Below are 19,563 nucleotides of genomic sequence, written 5' to 3'. Positions count from 1 at the left end.
GAGCATTTTTGAAATTGTATTTGAGAAATATAGTTTTTTAAGTCAAAAAGCATTTTTTGGAAAATGTTTCATTTTTAGACTTTTGTCAAAAATTCGTTTGACTATTTTTAGAGTAAAAATAGTTTAAAAGTTCTTTTAAATTTTTTTACCAAACATGCTAACTTTTGTTTAGCACTGTTGTAAAATAAAAGAAAATAACAAGACAAAATAAAGAGATTGCAATATGTGAAACTAGTTCTTTAAAAATTATGTATGATTTTTTTTTTTTATTATTGTGTACTTTACATACTACTCAATACTTCATTTTATAGACATGAAATCATAATAGGAAATTAATGAATATGAAATAATAGTACATGAATCAAAAGTAATTTTATATATTAAAAATAATTTTTAAATTCTTTAGCGCAATTTCAAACTGGCCGTAACCAGCTAAAAGATGTCTAAAACCAATGATGAGATGTTCCAATATGATGAGGTGGTCATGTTGGAGGAATAATGCTATTTAACAAAAAGACTCTTCTCAAAATTGGTTAACCATTATGTGGCTTAGCTTCCAACAACGGTGGCGACACCAATGGTGGTGGTGTTGCTTTTTCAGTAGATATTTTGTCTACTTTTGTTGAAAATGCTCTTATTACAGAGTTAGATTCAAAATCAAATCAATTGATACAAACTTTAACTAGAATTTGCACTTGAAAATCGACTTGCAATGAGACAAGTGTTCAAAAGCTTATATACGCACTATTAATATTGTACTTAAACCATACCTAACTTTTAGGATCGTAACATCAATGCTTTGATAAAAAAAAACTTTAAGTTGATAAAAATGATAAATTTTACCATTTAATTTATATTTTTAACAAAATTCTGTTTAAAGTTTTTTTTTTTTTTTGGTTTGGAAAGTTTTATTTGATAAAGCTAAGAATCAAACAAATCTCCAAAACACCTAAACGAAAAACTAAACAATTACGCCTCAAAAAATACAAGCAACTATACACAAACAGAAAACTAAACTAATTAAGGACTCCTTCTCGCGGTCCCTAACTCCTACACAAATCAATTTTTTTTTTTTTTAAAAAAACAAAACAATAAAAATAGGAAAAAATATATATTAAAAAAAAAAAAAAAGCTTATGATCTAACATTGGATTTACAATGAAGCGTTAGAGCACATGATATTGAAATATGCTAAAGTGAACTACCAAAATGTATAAAAAATGCCACTTATTTTTTTAGATTCCTATAATACCCCTATTCTTTGAACAAATAAAATAATTGTAAAAAAACAAGCAATTTTAAAAAAATACAAAAAAAAAAAAAAAAAATTCCAATGGGCAAATAAAAATAATTTTTTAACAGAATTTAACTTCAGGGACTAAATTGATTTTTTTTTTTTTGTTTAAAGAATATCTCAAGAACATTTTATTTTACTTTCATATGACATCAATCAATTTGTAATTTAGGCCAATTACAGTGACTAATTATTTATTTATTCCCCAAAACCTTTTTTTTTTTTTTTTTGTATTTATTGACCCATTGGTTTTTTTTTGTTTTTTTTTAAAAAAGAAATTGTTTGGTTTTTTTTTTTTTACAATTATTTTATTATTTTATTTGTTAAAAGAATAGGGGTATTATAGGAATATAAAAAATAAGTGGCCTTTTTGATACATTTTGATAGTTTGATGGGCTATTTTATACCTTTTGAACATCGTGTGGCTCTATCGCAAACGGATATTAGTTTGTGGAGTTTTTTTTATATTTTTTCCTTAAAAAATTAACAAACAATTGAATTCGACCTTTTTTTAAAACAAAAAAAAAAAAAAGAAAACACTCTCTAATTAGTTTTTCGTCAAACTAGCTAGATTGAAGAAATTCTTATAATTTAGTCTACTAAACTAACATATCTTGTTAGAACATATATTTATTACAATTATTTTTAGTTTAAAAATAATATCAAATTAGTAAATTGAATTAAAATGTTTTTTTAAGAGAAACTTTGTCCCAAACAAATCTGGGTCCATCACAATCTTAAACAAGTAACAAAGGCCCATGAGGGGCCCAACAATTTAATAGGCGATCCATTTGTTACCTTTGGTGGGACCGTTGAATGTACTGACACGTGGAAGTACCTTACATATGTCAACAACCTTTGATATGGAAGAAAACTCATCTAAATATTTTAAGTTTTTTTAAGACTTCTTTTCAAAAATATGGTTTTAAATTGATGTGTCACATTCTTATTTCCTTATGTCTTTATTTCCTAAAAGAATATATTACACGGAACGTGACGGATTAAAATCCTTTACAATTTTAACGAAATTATAGATTCTCAAATTATGAAATTTATATCGAGACAGTCATAAATAATTTCCTTTCCAAAAGATTTTTTCTTCAGTTTTGCAAAAACATATATTCTTCTTAAAACTAGACGATAGTTTTGGTTCAAAATTTTTTTATAACATAATAAACAAGAATATATTCAATTATCAACGGTAATATATCACATTTTTATTACGCGGTGTTGGGTCAAAGCTCGGCTCTCGCCTAGTAACCGCCGAACCTAGCCACCTCCAAGTGAACATAGGTCTCGAGTACGAGTGTCAAATGCTCCCAAAGGCCCAAGGGCCCATGACCAAGGCTCGTGTTGGAACAGACAAAGTAGTTTAGTGGCCCGTAAATATCAGCCCCAAAACTTTGAACCTCCATGTGTCAGATCCCCTAGACAAGCTACGTTCCTGGTGTGCATCTTCTCCCAAAACAAACCTTTGAGATCAAGGTCCGTCCGCTACAGTTAAATCATCAAGTACAATCTGTTCATTTCCGCTTAGTTCGTGCACCATGAGTTCCTCAACGACAATTCATCATTGCCTTCAGATCTGCAAATCCTCGGTATAAGTGAAAGTAAATGTCTGATCAAGAAAAAAAGAGCTGTCTCCTCACAGTAGGATTCTGTCAAATTTTCACCCCGTAATTTATTATCGGCATGGAAGTCATGGTACAGAGGACAGATGGGATCACTCAAGACCATCCATTTCCCAATCTCCATGCCAATCTCCTAAGAAAGAGGGACCCAAATCTCGAGGGTTGGTGGAAGGAAGGAGATATAAGGAAAAAGATGAGAGAGAGGCAAGGGACTTTCTCTCTCTCTCTCTCTCTCTCTCTCTATATATATATATATATTTGAAATTCCCTTGAACGCATTGTAAAAAAAAAAAGAAAAAGATATTTGAGATCGGTAAACAAAAGAGAGGAATAATGAAAGACTTCTTTGGCTCTCCTTCTCCTTGAATTGAATTGAATTTCCTTTCCTTTAAACTAACCAAAACAACACATTCCCGCCATTTTTTGGGTTTTTTGAGCCAATGGCGGGCAAACTGTTTGAACACGTGGCATTTTTCAAATACAACCTAATTTCTGTAATTTAAGAATTTATAATTTCTTTTAAATTGTAGGGGATTATAATTCGAACGTGAAACGTCAATTTGAAATCAAATTTTTTGAAAAAAAGTGTTGAGAAAGTTTCTCAGCATAGAAAGGAAATCCAAAGTTTAAGTTTGTGTGGGTTGCTGAATTAGTGAGATTGGAACCATTGGATTAGATTCTGTTTGTTTTTATAAAGGAAACTATTGTGCTTGGATTTCAACAATGGAGGAAGACAACCTTGCAATTCAACATTCTTTTTAATAATCATTGTTGTCAGTCTCTTCGTGAACCCCATATGTTCGAATACGTATTAAGGGTGTTCTAAAGGTGATATGTTCTACAATATCCCCATGATTCTTCCCTTTTGTTTTAGCCAAACCAAGAGGAGTGGGAAAAAGAAAGAAACATAAAACAAAGGGGGGGCTTTCTTTACACTTAATTGACGTTGTATGAGATGCTTTGTTTTGAATTTTAAAGTAGTTGATATAAAAAATTATTTAAAATAGGAAAATCATATATAAAATCCTTAGGTTAACGCGCTTTTATTAAAAATTCTCTGGGTATTTTTTTTTGGAAATTTAGTCTCTGGATAACTCGAAACTACTAAAAAACTCTCTACCGTCAATTTTTGTTAACTACCGTTAGTCCACTCAAAACTCTCCATTTTATCTGATTAAAATATTCATTTTTTATTAATTTAATTTTAAAAAAAAATTGAAGGGTGGCCAGGGGTGGCGGTCCCCCCAACCCCTATGGGGTGGCCATAAGCCACCACAAAGGTGGTTTGCCCACCCTTGGGGTGGCTTGCGGCCACCCCCAAGTGGTTTGGGGTGACCTGCGGGCCACCCCAAACAGCCCATGGGGTGGCTCGAGTCACCCCTTGGGTGGCGGGCCACCCCTCCACCCATGGGTTTGAGGCCACCCCCAACCCCCAATGGGGTGGCCACGAGCCACCCCAGGGGTGACTTGTGGCCACACAGGTGGTTTGAGGTGGCTGACCACCCATTATTTGGGGTGGCTCACCACCCATGGGTGGAAAGGGGCGTGAGCCACCCCAAGCCACCCAAGGGGTGGCTCGAGCTACCCCATGGGTGGCTGCATGGGGTGGGCAAACCACCCCTGGGGTGGCCGAAGCCACCCCATAGGGGTTGGGGGGTGGCGCTTAAATTTATTTATTTTTTTAAGATTTAATTTTTTAAATTAAATTAATAAAAAATGAATATTTTAATTAGATAAAACGGAGAGTTTTGAGTGGACTAACGGTAGTTAACAAAAATTGACAGTAGAGAGTTTCTAGTAGTTTCGAGTTATCCAGAGACTAAATTTTCAAAAAAAAAATACCCTATGAGTTTTTAATAAAAGCGCGTTGACCTAAGGATTTTATATATGATTTCCCTTTAAAATATGCAACTTAATGTTAAATGAATGATAGATTGGTGTTAAGAACGGAAAATGATCATTTTCATTTCAAATCCCTTCAATTTCTTTTATTTAATGCATTTTGAGGATTCAGATCCCTTGAAATTCTTAAGGAAATTCTAGTTTTTGAAATTTCAGATCTAGGCCATCCATTTTCATCCAAGAGTTATTATCTTGCCACGTGTCTCACTACTAATAAAATAATAATAAATTTTTAATGATATTAATAATCATTATTATTTTATTATTTTATTAGTAGTGGAATACGTGACATGATAATGGCTTTTGGATGAAAATGAATGGCTTAGATCTAAAATTTTAGAAACTAAAATTTCCCTAGGAATTCGAGGGGATTCGAATCCGCATTTGAAGGATAGTGTATTTAGTGCACTACTATCATTAAAATTTTTGGATAACACTACCCTTTAAAATGCACTAAATAAAAAAAAAATTGAAAAGATTTGAAATGGAGATGATCATTTTCCGTTAAGAACAACATTAGGCTACAGAGTTTTATGGATTAAGTTGATCAAATCCATATGGGTAATATTACTCCATTTTGTCTCGACTGACATGACATATATTTTAAGCACCCAACATAAAAAATTATTTAAAACACCTAAAATAAATGTAAAAATAGTGGAGAGTAGTGAGCTCATTTGGTAATGAGTTTTTTTTTTTTTTTTGGAATAATAATAAAAAAATAATTGATGTGGTATAAATAAAACAAGATATCAAAATTTTTTTTGTGACGAAAAAAAGTAAAAAGAAAAATTGTTTGGTAATTAAAAAAAAAAGAGAGAAAAAGAAAAAAAAGAAAGAATGTTATTGCCAAACACAGGAGAGCACAACTCACACCACAGCGCTACGAAAAGAAAAGAAAAGAAAAGAAACGTCAATTGGTCGTGCAATTTGGTCAGACATCACGCTAGCATTTAAAATGATGAGTGGATGAATGGTATGAAAAGGAAAGACTTTAAATAAATTTGTTTTGCTCAATTATTTATGCACATTAATTTCTATATTTCTCTTAATTCAACCATTTCTTTTTTTTTCTTTTAATATTAATCCCCTCTCCAAAGTAATACCCTTATTTCATTTCAATCTTATTGGATAAGTACGATTTTTTTTTTTTTTTTTTTTAATAAAAGGGTCAATTTTAAGGTTGATAAACACTACCACATCAATTTAATGAAATAAAGTTTATAAGGATAATACTAGACATCCCAATATTTTTTTTCAAATGATTTGGTACATTCAATAAATAAATAGATTTATATATATTTTTTTCTTAAATAAATGTGGAGTCCAAATCATTTGGAAAAAAAAAATTTTAAAAAAAATGTTGAGATGCTTAGCAGCTTTCAAAATTATAAATTAATGTATAAAATTTTATTGTATAAAATTATGAACATAAAAGATTGAATTGAGTACCTTTGTTATAATACTATATTAAATAGTTCTTAAGGAGTAGATTGATCGGTTAAAAGCAATGTATCATGAAATGGTAGTTAATAATTTAAATCTCTTCCTCCTTTCTCTCTTCATGTGGAGACACGTCAAAAGAAAAGAACTTTATTAAATGAGTAACGCTGTTAATCTCTTATTTTACTGAGTGACCGTGACATATTGTCTATTCACCTTTATTTTATTTTATTTTAGTTATAGCAACTGAAAGTTGGACAGGGCTGTAGCTGATTCCTGCTGTAGCATATTAAATTCGTAATTATTTGTGCCCACTGACTTGCTAAAAAAAGGGAAGAGATTGTGGTACTCACTTAACGTCTTTTTCCTCTTAATCTCTCTCTCTCTCTCTCCCTGTCGCTTTTTTTCTTTCAAAAAAAGTCGTTTGGTTGTGGTTATTCATCAGCCATAGTATAAGGTGTTGTATTATTGAGGCATGGCAGCTCTCTTCCATGCTTCTTTTTCAGCTTCTATCCAGAGCTTTTAGATACCATGGTTTTTCTTCCTTCAGTGTTTCTGACTTCTGAGCTCTTTCTGGGCTCTGCTTGGATGCTTTCAAACACATCTACACATAGGAATTCCTTTTGTTTTCCGTCTTAACGCTACCTACTCTGCTTTCCTCATCTTTCTTTATCCAACTTTTTCTTTCCTACTTACCGAGAAAAGACACGCTTTCTCTCTCTCTTGTAAGACGATGTTTCCTGATTTCCGTATTGATTACTCTCTCTTATTTTATTGAAGACGTTCTTGGGCAGAAAGGAATAAATCCTTTTTAAATATCAAGGCTGCATTCAGTTTGAACTCTGCTTTGGCATCTTTCTGCCTTATATTATTGTTCCCCTCTCTCTCTCTCTCTCTCTCTCTCTCTCTTAGTTGGTGAGTAAAACCAACTCTGGTTTCCAACCCATAGCTTTAAATTCAGTAGCTTATCATAAGACCCGCATAGTTTTTGAGCCTCCAACCACAATTTATATTCTATATTGGTTAAAGGGATTATGGGGTTGTTGAAAAGCATGGATTTTTCTGGGTTTCTTGTTGCCATGTCGTTGCTATTTGCTGTATTTTCGATGGGTTCTGTGAGTGGAATTGGAGCTAACTGGGGAACCCAGACAACCCACTCTCTGCCGGCTTCAACGGTGGTGAAGATGCTAAAGGACAATGGGTTTCAAAAGGTTAAGCTTTTCGATGCCGATTCCACGATTCTGGATTCTCTGAAGAATTCTGGGATGGAGGTGATGGTGGGTATTCCTAATGACATGCTTTACACTTTGGCTAATAGTGTGCAAGCAGCCGAGAATTGGGTTGCCAAGAATGTCTCAGCACATGTCTCTTCCAATGCTGTAGACATCAGGTATTTATCCTTTGCTCCTCTTCTCTTTCTGCAATTACTCTGCCTTTGCAAATCTTATCACACTGCTTGCACAATTTTTCACTTTTTGGGGGCAACAAAATGCTTGAGAAGTGTTTGAATGAATCACTGCCACACAAAATTACAAAAAAAAAAAAAAAAAAAAAAAATCCAGAATTCCTATTGTAGAAGAAATTGTGATTCCCGAATGGAAAAGATGTTACAGATTTAAGAAAAGTGGTCAGATTGCCAACACTTGCATCAGCAAACACACAGGAATAACAGAAAACAACTTCTCTGAGGTAAAGACTTGTATGTGTGTTTCTGTGTCCTTTTTTGCCTGAAACAAAACATTTGAGATTAACTTTGACCAAGAACCTTGTAGACTAGGTCTTTGGAGCTATCGGGCCTTAATAGTAAATTCATAACTCTTAAGATTCCCACTAAAAGTGGAGTGCATTCATCCTCATTTTATAATGCTTGTCAATTATTTAAAATTTTCATTTTTATTTAAAACAAAATTAGGAACACGAAGACTTAACCGACAACTAGACAATCGTGTGACTGAGTTGACCAACTTTCTTTTGCCTAACTTTTCACAGTTTTTTTTTTTTTAATATATATATATTGGAAAAATTACAGTTTATCCCCTCAAAGTTGACAGCGTTTTTCAATTTGAACATCAAAGTTTCAATTTTTGCAATCCACTCCCACAAAGTTCCAATTTTTTTCAATTCGACCAATATTATCCCAAAATTCTTATATTGCCCATAATTTTTATTTTTTATGAAAAAAAAAAAAAATTAGGGGTGCAAAAATGGCCAGATAGCGTAGCCACCCCCGAATTTTTTATAAGAAATAAAAAAAATAAAAATTAGGGGCAATATGGAAAGTTTTGGATACAATTGGTCAAATTGCAAAAATTTAGAACTTTGGGGGGTGGATTGCCAAAATTGAAAATTTGGTGTTCGAATTGAAAAATGCTGTCAACTTTGGAGAGGTAAACTGTAATTTTTCCATATATATATATATATATTATTATTTTTATTGCATGTGCTAATGGTGTTCTTTAATCTGAAATCTAGGTCATTTTTTAACTCTTATATTGCCCTTTTCTAATCTTTTATAGCTTTGCACTTATGATTAGCATACAACCATCCTCAGGTATTTGCATCTGAACAAATGGAATTTCACTTATTGTTAAAGAATATTTATGCACCTTTATCTTGCATCTCTAGGATGTTTACACTGAACAAAATAACTAAAAATCTGCGTTATGTGGCTACATTTTAATAGATTACGAGCTTGTTAGGAAGTGTGTTTGAAAAATAGAGCTTTTAAGTCAAAAAAATGTTTTTTGGCAAAATGCTAAAAGTGCGTTTTGGCTATTTTTAGAATAAAAAAGTAAAAAAAAAAATCCCAAACAGGCCAGCTTTTGTTTGGCATAACATTTTAGGTACTAAAAGTATTTTTTAAGCTCTCAAAAGCAATTACAAACAGGCCCTACAGAATCCGGACCTTAATAAATATCACCTAAATAAGCTAATGACATTTACAATTACGTTCCCCCTGTGGAAAAAAAAAAAAAAAAAAAAAGAGAAAGAAAAACCCCTTTTCCTCCCCCACATGTATCCCATATATACTCCATGGGCAATGTGCTATTCCTATAGTTGAATCTATCCAACCTCAGATTTCCTTCATCTGAAGATGCTTTTTCCCCCTTTATTAGCTAGATGGAACCTGTCCCTTTAGGGCCTCACATTTTGCTATAAGTTCCATGTGCTTTCAAATTGTTTGTTGTTGCGCTGGAAATCATCTGTACAATAATTTAGATAATGGCTGCCTCTACTTTATTTTGCTTTATCAATTGGTGAACATATGAACTTGTGATGAGGACCCCACGTTATTCTTACCAACATGTATGAATAGCTTTGATTTCTGGTTTGCTGTTCTGCAAAATTGGGAGGACTTATGATCTCAATAGTGACATGTATCTAAACAGTTGCTCAGAGAAAAAAAAAAGGGACATATTTAACAAGTTCATGTTGTTATTTAATCTATTTTGTAATGATGAGATTTGTGTTGCTGGATTATAGCCTGGTTTCTGTGATATAAGATGCCACAGAATAAATTCTCTCCTTCTGTTCTAGTGAAGCTGAAAGAATATATACGTGATGTTACTTCACATCATTCTGCAACTTTAGTATTCCTTATCCCTAATGTAGCAGATAATGTATAAAGAGGCCCCATATAGATACTTATAAGATGCAGTCTTCAGAAAATAAAAACCTTGGATAAACACACAGCTTTTAAGAATAGGATCTACAAACAGAGTAGCTTCCTAGATAGCTCTTACCAGATTGTAAAAGCATCAAGAAAGCTTGGAGGTATTAAAATATTAATTAAATGATTAAATTTATCATTTCCTATTAGTTTAAGTATTTTGGATAAGTAATGATTTTGCATTATATCATAATAGAGATCATGAGTTTGAACCCTAACTCCATAACTTATCCCTCAATTCAGTTAAATATTCCTAGTGTTCAGCCTTACTTGTTGAGAGGAAGTTTGAGCCCACACGTGAGAAATTGTGTTAAAGTATTAATTAGATACTTAAATTCACCATTTGCTTGGGGCACATTTGGAACACAGAATGACTATTCCATTAGAAAGAAAAATAATATTTTTTATTGGGAATGAAATAGTCTTAGAATAGTCATTTTCATGTTCTATAAGAGAATGACTATTTCAAGTGTTAAGAGTATAAGATAAAGGTTCTATCCTTATTACTTGAACACCAAAGTTAGTTTATTCCATATTCTTCCATCCCTAATAAAAATTATTCATTTTTTTTTTCCTAATATAATAGCCATTTTGCGTACGAAACATACCTTTTTGGAATAAATTGTGATTTTACATTGTATCAAAATATAGGGTTCTGAATTCAAATCTTAACTCTACAGTTTACCCCTAATTTCAGTTAAATATTCCATGTGTTAGGTTCTACTTATTGAAGGAAAGTTGAGCCCACTTGTGAGGCAAGTGTTAAAATATTAATTAAATTATTAAATTGCCCATTTCCTGTTAACTTAAACTTCTCTTTCTTTCTGGTTATTTTTAATCCTATGGGCTTGTCTTGTTTCCTTCGATGTGCAATTTTATGTTTTCTGTTAATTTACCTTTCCATGCATTCTCTCTACAAGGTATGTTGCAGTTGGGAACGAACCATTCTTGCAAACCCTCAATGGAAGCTTTGAAGGAATAACTCTTCCTGCTCTTCAAAATATCCAGGCAGCCCTTATAAAAGCTGGTTTGAGCAGTCGGGTTAAAGTCACAGTCCCCCTAAATGGTGATGTTTACACAAGTCAAAACAATATCCCTTCTCAGGGAGACTTTCGTGCAGACATCCATGATCTCATGCTGCAAATCGTTAAGTTTTTGAATGACAATGGCTCTCCTTTTACTGTCAACATCTACCCTTTCATCAGCCTCTATGATAATCCCAGTTTCCCTGTCGATTACGCCTTCTTTAATGGCTATTCCTCCCCCATAGATGATAATGGAAGAATCTATCAGGACATGTTCACTGCAAACTATGATACCCTTGTTTGGACCTTACAGAAAAATGGCTTTGGAAACTTGTCCATCATTGTTGGAGAAATTGGCTGGCCTACTGATGGAGATCAAAATGCAAATATCCAGTATGCTCAGCGGTTCAACCAAGGTTTCATGGCGCGGTATCTGGCCGGGCAGGGGACCCCAATGAGATCAGGCCCCTTAGATGCTTACTTGTTCAGCCTTATTGATGAAGATGCCAAAAGCATTCAGCCAGGTAACTTTGAACGCCATTGGGGGTTGTTTTACTTTGATGGAACACCCAAATACCAGCTAAATTTTACTGCAAACTCGAAGGGTTTGGTGGCGGCAAGTAATGTACAATATCTGGCCCGTCGATGGTGTGTCGTGTCGCCGTCGGTGAGTCTCGACAATCCGCAACTTGCAGACAGTGTCAGCTATGCATGTCAAAATGCCGATTGCACTAGTCTTGGATATGGGACTTCATGTGCAAATTTGGATGCTCGTGGGAATGTCTCCTATGCATTCAACAGTTACTATCAGATACAGAATCAGCTGGAGACCGCCTGCAAGTTCCCAAACCTTTCAGTTGTCACAAATACAGACCCATCAATGGGAGACTGCAGATTTAGGATCATGATCGACGCGCCTGCAGGGGTGGCGAATGGAATGGCGAGCGGAGTTGAATCACTTCAGCAGCCTGTTTGTTTGATGTTGTTTCTGTTCTTGTTTATCTGTACAATTCTGTGATTTTGTTGCTTTGTACAGTATACTACTGGCTTCAATTTTTTTTTATTTAAAAAAATTGGTGTATATAGACTATAATATTTCAGAGTTTTAGAGATTTAAACTTACACCCATGGTGCAGCCTGGTTGTCAAAGGCCGGGTTTTGGATGAGCCATAGATTCGGACATCTTGTGTTTAATTTCGCACTAGGGTTTTCTTGGATTACATGATACACAATTCTGATGGGTGGAGTCGTGTTTTACATGTTTACTCCCAAGTTGAGTCCAAAGAGCCCTACCTTGATGAAATTCCACAGAAAAAGAGAAACAGAGAAGAGAGATTTAAACTTACACTTGATGTCTTATTTTTTATCGCCACTTTCTATCCTTTCTAAATCAGGCAATCGAAGCACCCTATGAAGGGGATAACAATCATAGTGGCACATTATGAGGTCATGGAAACTAAAACTATTCATTCTTTTATTTAAGCCTTCAAGGTCCTTCTTGCCTTGTTAATAATCTCTGTAGGCAACCATTTGACCCCATAGAGTATGATTCTCTCCATTTCAAGAGGATTTCATGATTAAGAATAAATTTTACAAATTTAACGATGTATATATTGCCATGCCATTTAAAAATCAATTAAATATAACAAAACAAAATCTTGACCGTAAAATAGTTCCTTTACAAATCACTTTGAAATTGACACATTGTGCTTAACTCGATTAATAAATATGAAAATCAAATTACCAGATCCAATGTGCATTGGAAACAGTTTCAGTGTACAACACCGCACAGATCTGGTCCACATTCAATTTTGTTGTCAGAAAATAAACCCAATGACTGTTAAATTGACAGAAACCATACATGGAAAATATTCCAGAATCGTTTGACACTGATAAGCTGACTAATACATACATCATTTACAACCCCACCAAAGGGCAAACTCACAAACTATTCTGACTCCACCAGACTATCAACAGAGAAACTGAAAAGAATAAAATAAAATAAGGGATTCAAAATTACATTTACCCCAATGCTCTATTTGATCTCCATGTTTCTCTGCAAAAAGTTCAATCATTCAAAGGGTTGAAGGGAGATAGTGCATCAAGTTGTTCGCAAGGGCCAACTTAATCTTCTTTCTGAGGGATACTAGATGAGGGATCCCTAAAGAGCCACCAACTCCAACTATCATTCATGTACAATACATACTCGATCTCACCAACTACATTCCCTGAATCAAAGTCAAAGGTAAGATGTATACTTGCACCTTAATGGAATATAGAAAGCAAGTCATTGTTTATTGGCTGAATAATTTGAAACAAGCAACTTGATCTTGCATTATATAATACTCTAGTCTGCCCGCACCTTCGTGAACTGGATCCATGTTTCCATCATATACCCTCTACATAATCCATGCAAGAAATTTAACTGGTCCCCTTAACTTTTATAAAGAAAGAATTCTTGATATTAAATTAATCCCCAGAGGCCAATTACTAAGAACGTCACCTCTGTCAGTTTGCCTGTAGGAGAAGTAAGGTTGCAAACTGAGATAGGCCTCCTCGGACAACTGATGCTCAAACAACCGAATCCAGAGTCAAGACACTCAAGCATCTAGATCTGGGAATGAAAACATTAAGAGGTTTAACATCTCATTATAGATGGGCAGAATGGACAAGGAGTGTAGGCAGGCATGACCATCAATGGCGGGCTGTGCCAAGCCCATGGTTCATATGTTCACCTGGCATGACATTCATACCTCATAGAGTAGCTAAAAGTCACAATGTTCTAGTTCTTAAATGGTTACTGTAATGGCTCCACCAATAAGTATGCCTTGAAGGCTTTCGCAGCAGATAGAGTCAAGGTAGTCTATGGAAGATTGTTTCGCTCCATTTACCTTTGCCTCCGATCTTTTCTGAATCTAAATCTAGTTGACTCAGATCTTTTCTGAATTTGATACTGTCATTGGCATCCAATAACCTCTCATTAGTGTTTATGCCAGACCTTTTTGATTAGTAGGCAGGCCTTTCACACATATATTTCAATTATAGATCTAAATGAGAATTTAGATTGGCCACCAAAACCTATGCTAAAAATCCACCCAGAAGGTATTTGAGCCTCAGCCGCATACCTTTCTTGTTTTTGTTTTTCAATAATGGCTTTTAGGCAAAAAAAGGGATTTTGGGGAAGTAGGGGAAGCGGGGGGGAAGAGAAATGATTATGTTACTACCTCTTTTTGGGCAATGATTTAATAAGGCATTATAAGATAAACTTCGTACAAATTAAATCATTTTCATTTCACCATTCAATCATTTATGATGCAAATAAGTTCAAAAGAACATTAGTTATTACTATCAGTGGTTTCGAATATCATAATTAAAGACAAGTTAGCAGTCTTGCATGAATGAGCAAGTCTCTGACACAAATAGCTACTTTTTCTTGTTTGTTTGTCTAAATTAGAAATTTCCTGACACTATCGGTGTGCATTTTACGTTTGGTGACGTGTTAAACCTTACTTCTTTGTGACCCCCAACCCAGGGTTAACACTACAATTTCTCTCTAATGTCAGTGACCCTTACATCGTCTGTAAATTCATAAGAGTTGTTTATTGTTTAAGTTGTGATCTCAAAGTATGTTCCACGGCATTTCTTCATTATAACTTAGAAGTTGTACCACCACCCAAGTGTAGAGTCCTGTGTAATGCATGTTTGCATGTAGGATGTTATGTTCTAAAAATCTCATCTATCCAATCATTTTATGTACTTCAAATACTAATATTAAAAAAGAAAAGAAAAGTGAACCAACCAGATCCATGAAGTTGCATCACTCTGACATTCCCATTTGACGCTGCCGCAGGTATTCCCTTGACCTAATATCAGCCTGTTACAATACTTGTACTTAGATTCTACATTTGGACTCAATAGTAGGTCTGATGTATTAATTGAAAGACCCAAACTGAAGCTTTGGAATGGCTCTAAGCATTACCTGCCGGATAGGCTCTGGCACACGATACTTGCAAGTCATTTTAACAATTCTGATGGCAGTATCAAGTGATACACGATGACCAACTGAAACAAATATAGGCTTCAAGGCACCCTGCGTAGATCTCATTGCCTATAAATAGGAAAGAGAGTTTGAAATACAATGCTTTAAGTCAAAACTCAGGAACAAGAGTTATACTAAGTGCATAAACATGTAAAACCAGCTTAGAATTTAAAAGTCATGTCAATGGATTGGATTTGATATATAGTCTTTTGCCTTGGATTGTGGTGTATGCCAACCACATCAGTACAATTTTAGATATCCCTCCAGGAACCTTCTGTGAAACCTTGTACAAGCTGAAATGATCTGGGAGCATCTATCCATGAGGTGATGAATTCATTGACCCTCACCTCTTCTTATGAGTTATTTTATGAACAGTAAATACAAGCTCACCCCACTTTAACACTTTGCTCACTGATGGCAAGGAGTAAGACATACCACCTCAATGCCCCGGCCAGTTAGAAGGATTTGAACTATACTGAACAGGCCTTACGGAGTAATGCTAGGTACCAATGTAAAATCCGCAATCCATCCGCAGTGGGCCCACTTACTATATTAAAAACTCCCTAAGAGTATTTTATTCCGGATTTAAAAAAAAGAAAAAAAAGAAAAAAAAGAAAAAAAAGAAAGAAAAAAAAAGGTAAGTGGGCCCACTCCGGATGGATTCTGGATTTTACATCAGTACCTAGCATTACTCGGCCTTAAGAGTAGTCTTGCATACTTGTACACATATAAAATAAGGCTGGAATAGGGGTAGTTCCTCTATTGACTTAGGAAAGTAGGTCAGTTGATTGGCAAGCCGATTGACAGGGGGCAGATCAACATATGCTTTTTCAAATTTGTTTTAAAGTATTTTACAGTAAGGATGTGTTAAGCCCATGCAACAGGCAACATAACTTTCTTTTTTGTTTGTGGGGAGGGGGTTTGGGAGAGATTGCAGCAACATGACACTTCTTTGATATAATGTGGGCAACACAAAACATGAGAACCCAGTAGCAAAAGTACCACTGGGAGCTCCCTGTAAGATTCTTGATAGGGTTCAGGATTTGAGACACACATATCAGCCACTAAAATGCTAAGAACAAATACCAAACTTGATCTTAACGGAAATTTTCTCTCTGTAAGTACAAAAGGATTCCATGAGAATGACTTTTAAATGCCCTAACAAAACAGAAGATCATACATAAATAACAAAAAGGGAAAAGTTCGGAGAGTGCCTCACATCTTAGTTAGCAAACCATTTGTGCTTACAGTTACTAACATATAGTCCAAATGATGTGATAAATCAATCTATGCATTAAATGATAAACCGCTAGAATCCAATAGTGCTTCAAGGAAATAGATCATATTCAGTCTCTTACCACTCCCCATACGTGCCCAGAGCATCCAGTCAAGGTAATAAAATCTTTGGAATAGTTTTTGTTGGCTTCAAGAAGTTGTCTCACTCCAGAATAAGACAGACCATCCACATGATGCAGCTGAGACATATAAGTCAGAACATCGTCATAACTTAACCAAGAGAATAAGTAATCAGGGATCAAGCTCTCAAATCAAGATGAGGATAGGCAAATGCAAGAATGACCAAAATGGCGTATTGATGTCTATCCATTAAATTCAGATAAATTAAAAAATATATCAATCATATATATTTATATATAGAGGGAGTTGGGGACTTGGATTTAAAAGAAAAGTTGATTGGTAAATTGTAATAAAGTCAGAACTCACATTCTTTCCAATTCCAATTGTAGGGAGGTCAGCCAAAACACCTAGATGGCAAGCCAAGCCAAAACCTACACAAGAAAATTTATGGTTTAAAAATTTTCTCTGGTTAAAGCAAGAATAGGTGACAAACCATGAAATCAATTGTTACAGTAAATATCAATCGCAGTTCACATTTAAGACAGCCATAAATGAATCTACCGTCTAAATCATGTGAACTGGACTAACAAATTTCAAAATTATATAAAAAAATTCAAACTTTAGTCATTTCCAGTCAGTCACTAAAACAATAATCAAACTTAAATTCAAAAATGAAAAATATACAAAAAATAGACGGGACTCTCTTAGTTAACTCCTTTTCCAAGTGTACAGCATCAGATTCTCCAACTAATGAGTACTTTCAACTAAGCTTTTTCTTTGCAGTAGGAGAGTGTTGGAGGCTAAACCATGCCTCGCTACATATAGTAACAAGTTTGCATTTCAGAGTACTGCTTTTAATATTTTGTATTGAGTCAAAGAGGATCATATGAAATAAATCAAAGAAAGCCAAAGAAAAAGGTTTTAGTTACTTCTATTATATAAGAGGAAACTCTTCCTTTTTATTTGTATCACATTGTACTATCTATATAATCTTTCATTTCTAATTTTAAAAAGAGGTATAAAACAATGTATAGCTATAGAATGAATTTGGGAATTCAGACAACCACAGTTCACAAAACAAAACAAAAAAATCATATGCACGAGTTTTTTCTCTTTTATAATATGGAATTGTACAGGAAAATATTAACACACTGATTTTTTGTCCAAACTTTTGGAAATTTTGTTACCTGTACCTAAAGTGCTAATTAGAGGGGCCAGAATCCAGCCGCACTCATATAATTTGGAATGATACAGGAAGGAGGAAAAAACAAAGAAGCAAACAAGTCAATTATTTCTCCAATTTTTTTAGATTTCGTTATATTTACTAATTCAGCTGCTCACCCAAGGCATTTAGTTTACTAAGCTTGGTTTGGCAATTAATCACTTTGCAGTTAGGGCATACATCATATATTGCAAAATGTTTAACCAATTGATACATTGATCAAACATGATAAAACGTTATTTACAATATAGAGACAAACGCATAGTGATATATATATATATATATATTTTTAAAAAATGCACTTTTGAAAGATTTTTTAACAAAATCACCCTTTAACTAGCCACATCTCTTACTAACGTACATGCATCCCTACATTATTAGGTTTCTTTAACAGAATAAAGTAGAAGAAAAAGTTATATAAAGCACTGTCATGTATATGTATATTGCTTAATTGAATTTTATGCACAAGGATCAAGAAGACACATAAATTTCAAACAGAATTGTACTTATCAAAAAAAAATTCTAAACAGAATTGTAACAATTAACAAAGCACTTGCCTCGAGGATGAAGTATTCCATTTCCATCAACCATTAACAACTGTTCATTGAAAAATGAACCAGTGTTACAAATCAAATTAACAATTTATATTGTTAATCACCCTATATCTCAAAAATTAAACCGATAGGAAATGATAGATTTAATAATTTAAACTCATTTTTAACACTCACCTCACGTATGAGACCAGAGACTATTTAATTGAAATGGGGAAAACTATGAAGTCAAAATTCGAATTTTTAAATCATCAATTGTCCCCAAATGATAAAGCATCATAGTTTAACAATCTACACTAAATCATTTGTAATTCCAAAAACTTAAATCGATAAAAATGATAGATTTAATCATTTAAACTAATATTCTAACAAATTGTGGGGGTATGCATCAAACACAGATACAAGAATCTACCTGTGGGTAGAAAACACTAGCATCGCTTTTCTTCATTCTCTGCAAAAGCTCTAGAAGAATCGGAGCCTAAGAGAGCAAAAAGCAGTCAAATGCATCAAACAGTAAATCCATAACTACATTCACGACAAACGAAGAGGATTTTGATAGAAAAAGAAACCTCTCTGAAGGCAAGGAAACCAGGAACATAAGGGACATCAAGGGTGACCAGAGAGTAATCCTCATAGACAACTTGGAGATTCTGAGTGTCCAATACCACAAGTGTCCCACAAGCAACTGATGGGTCCTCCTTCGAGAAGCTCATGTCGACCCCACCCACATACCTCAACATCTCCACCTCTTCCTCTGCGGATGTTGTTGTTGGCAATTTCCATGTGAAATCATCCTCTGTGATCAATCTTCGCTTAAGCATATCTTGAGCCCTAGAAAAAACCTAATTGATTACAGTTTCATTGCGTGTGATTAATTGGTACAGATTTTGATAAAATGGGATGATTTTGTGTTACATACTCGATCCAATGCTTGTGGTCTTGTGAGGCAGGTGAGGTATCCGGTGATAGCTTTTCCATGTCGGGATTTAGCTTTTCCGAGCAACCAAACAGTGGGATTGTGTGTCGTCTACAATCCAATTTGCTATCGGTTCACGGAATCCCGGAATCATTCCCAGGAATGTGCTGTGTTTGGTAACGCACGGAAACTCGTGTATCTCTGTAACGTGTAAATTTTTCTTTTTTTTTTTTGGCAAGTTAACGTGGAAAATTGGTTCACAGAATCCTCCATTACCCGCCCATCCATCCGACCCGACAAGGTCGGCCTAACTTGGACCGGAAAAGTAAGGACCGGCACAGAATGGGTCGGATTCGTTAATAAATTCTTGAAATTTCAAACACATTTTCAGGTTGTGTATTGGTAACGAAGAGAATCCCTCCATTTCAAATTAACTAGATAATATCAAGTTAATTTTGTAAAAGGATATTTTTGTTTTTTTATTTTTTGAGAGGATAAAAATATTTTTCCACTAT

General features: G+C 34.2%; 2 protein-coding genes across 3 annotated transcripts; one reads left to right on the top strand and one right to left on the bottom strand.

Moving 5' to 3' along the window:
- Positions 1 to 6,672: 6,672 nt before the first annotated feature.
- On the top strand, positions 6,673 to 12,186 carry LOC132190593 (glucan endo-1,3-beta-glucosidase 5). Its single transcript, XM_059605629.1, has 2 exons — positions 6,673 to 7,659; positions 10,860 to 12,186. The coding sequence occupies exons 1-2, from the start codon at positions 7,304 to 7,306 to the stop codon at positions 11,980 to 11,982; spliced, it is 1,479 nt and encodes a 492-aa protein (XP_059461612.1). The 5' UTR covers positions 6,673 to 7,303; the 3' UTR covers positions 11,983 to 12,186.
- A 582-nt stretch (positions 12,187 to 12,768) lies between these two features.
- Positions 12,769 to 19,242, bottom strand: LOC132189821 (uncharacterized). Of its 2 annotated transcripts, none has more exons than XM_059604622.1 (9): positions 19,052 to 19,242; positions 18,702 to 18,963; positions 18,545 to 18,610; positions 18,139 to 18,178; positions 16,726 to 16,790; positions 16,362 to 16,478; positions 14,944 to 15,072; positions 14,764 to 14,838; positions 12,769 to 13,192 (listed from the first exon to the last, which is right to left on the bottom strand). In XM_059604622.1, exons 1-8 carry the CDS (start codon positions 19,108 to 19,110, stop codon positions 14,782 to 14,784), a joined length of 795 nt encoding a protein of 264 aa, XP_059460605.1. In that variant the 5' UTR covers positions 19,111 to 19,242; the 3' UTR covers positions 12,769 to 13,192; positions 14,764 to 14,781. The 2 variants fall into 2 exon arrangements, with proteins under 2 accessions (XP_059460605.1, XP_059460607.1); XM_059604624.1 differs by lacking the exon at positions 12,769 to 13,192 and adding an exon at positions 13,199 to 13,578.
- Between the last annotated feature and the right edge of the window lie 321 nt (positions 19,243 to 19,563).

This window comes from Corylus avellana, chromosome ca8 (assembly GCF_901000735.1).
Source record: "Corylus avellana chromosome ca8, CavTom2PMs-1.0".
NCBI lineage: Eukaryota > Viridiplantae > Streptophyta > Magnoliopsida > Fagales > Betulaceae > Corylus > Corylus avellana.
The sequence above is the reverse complement of the archived record's forward strand: the minus strand, read 5'-3'. Positions and strand labels throughout refer to the sequence as shown.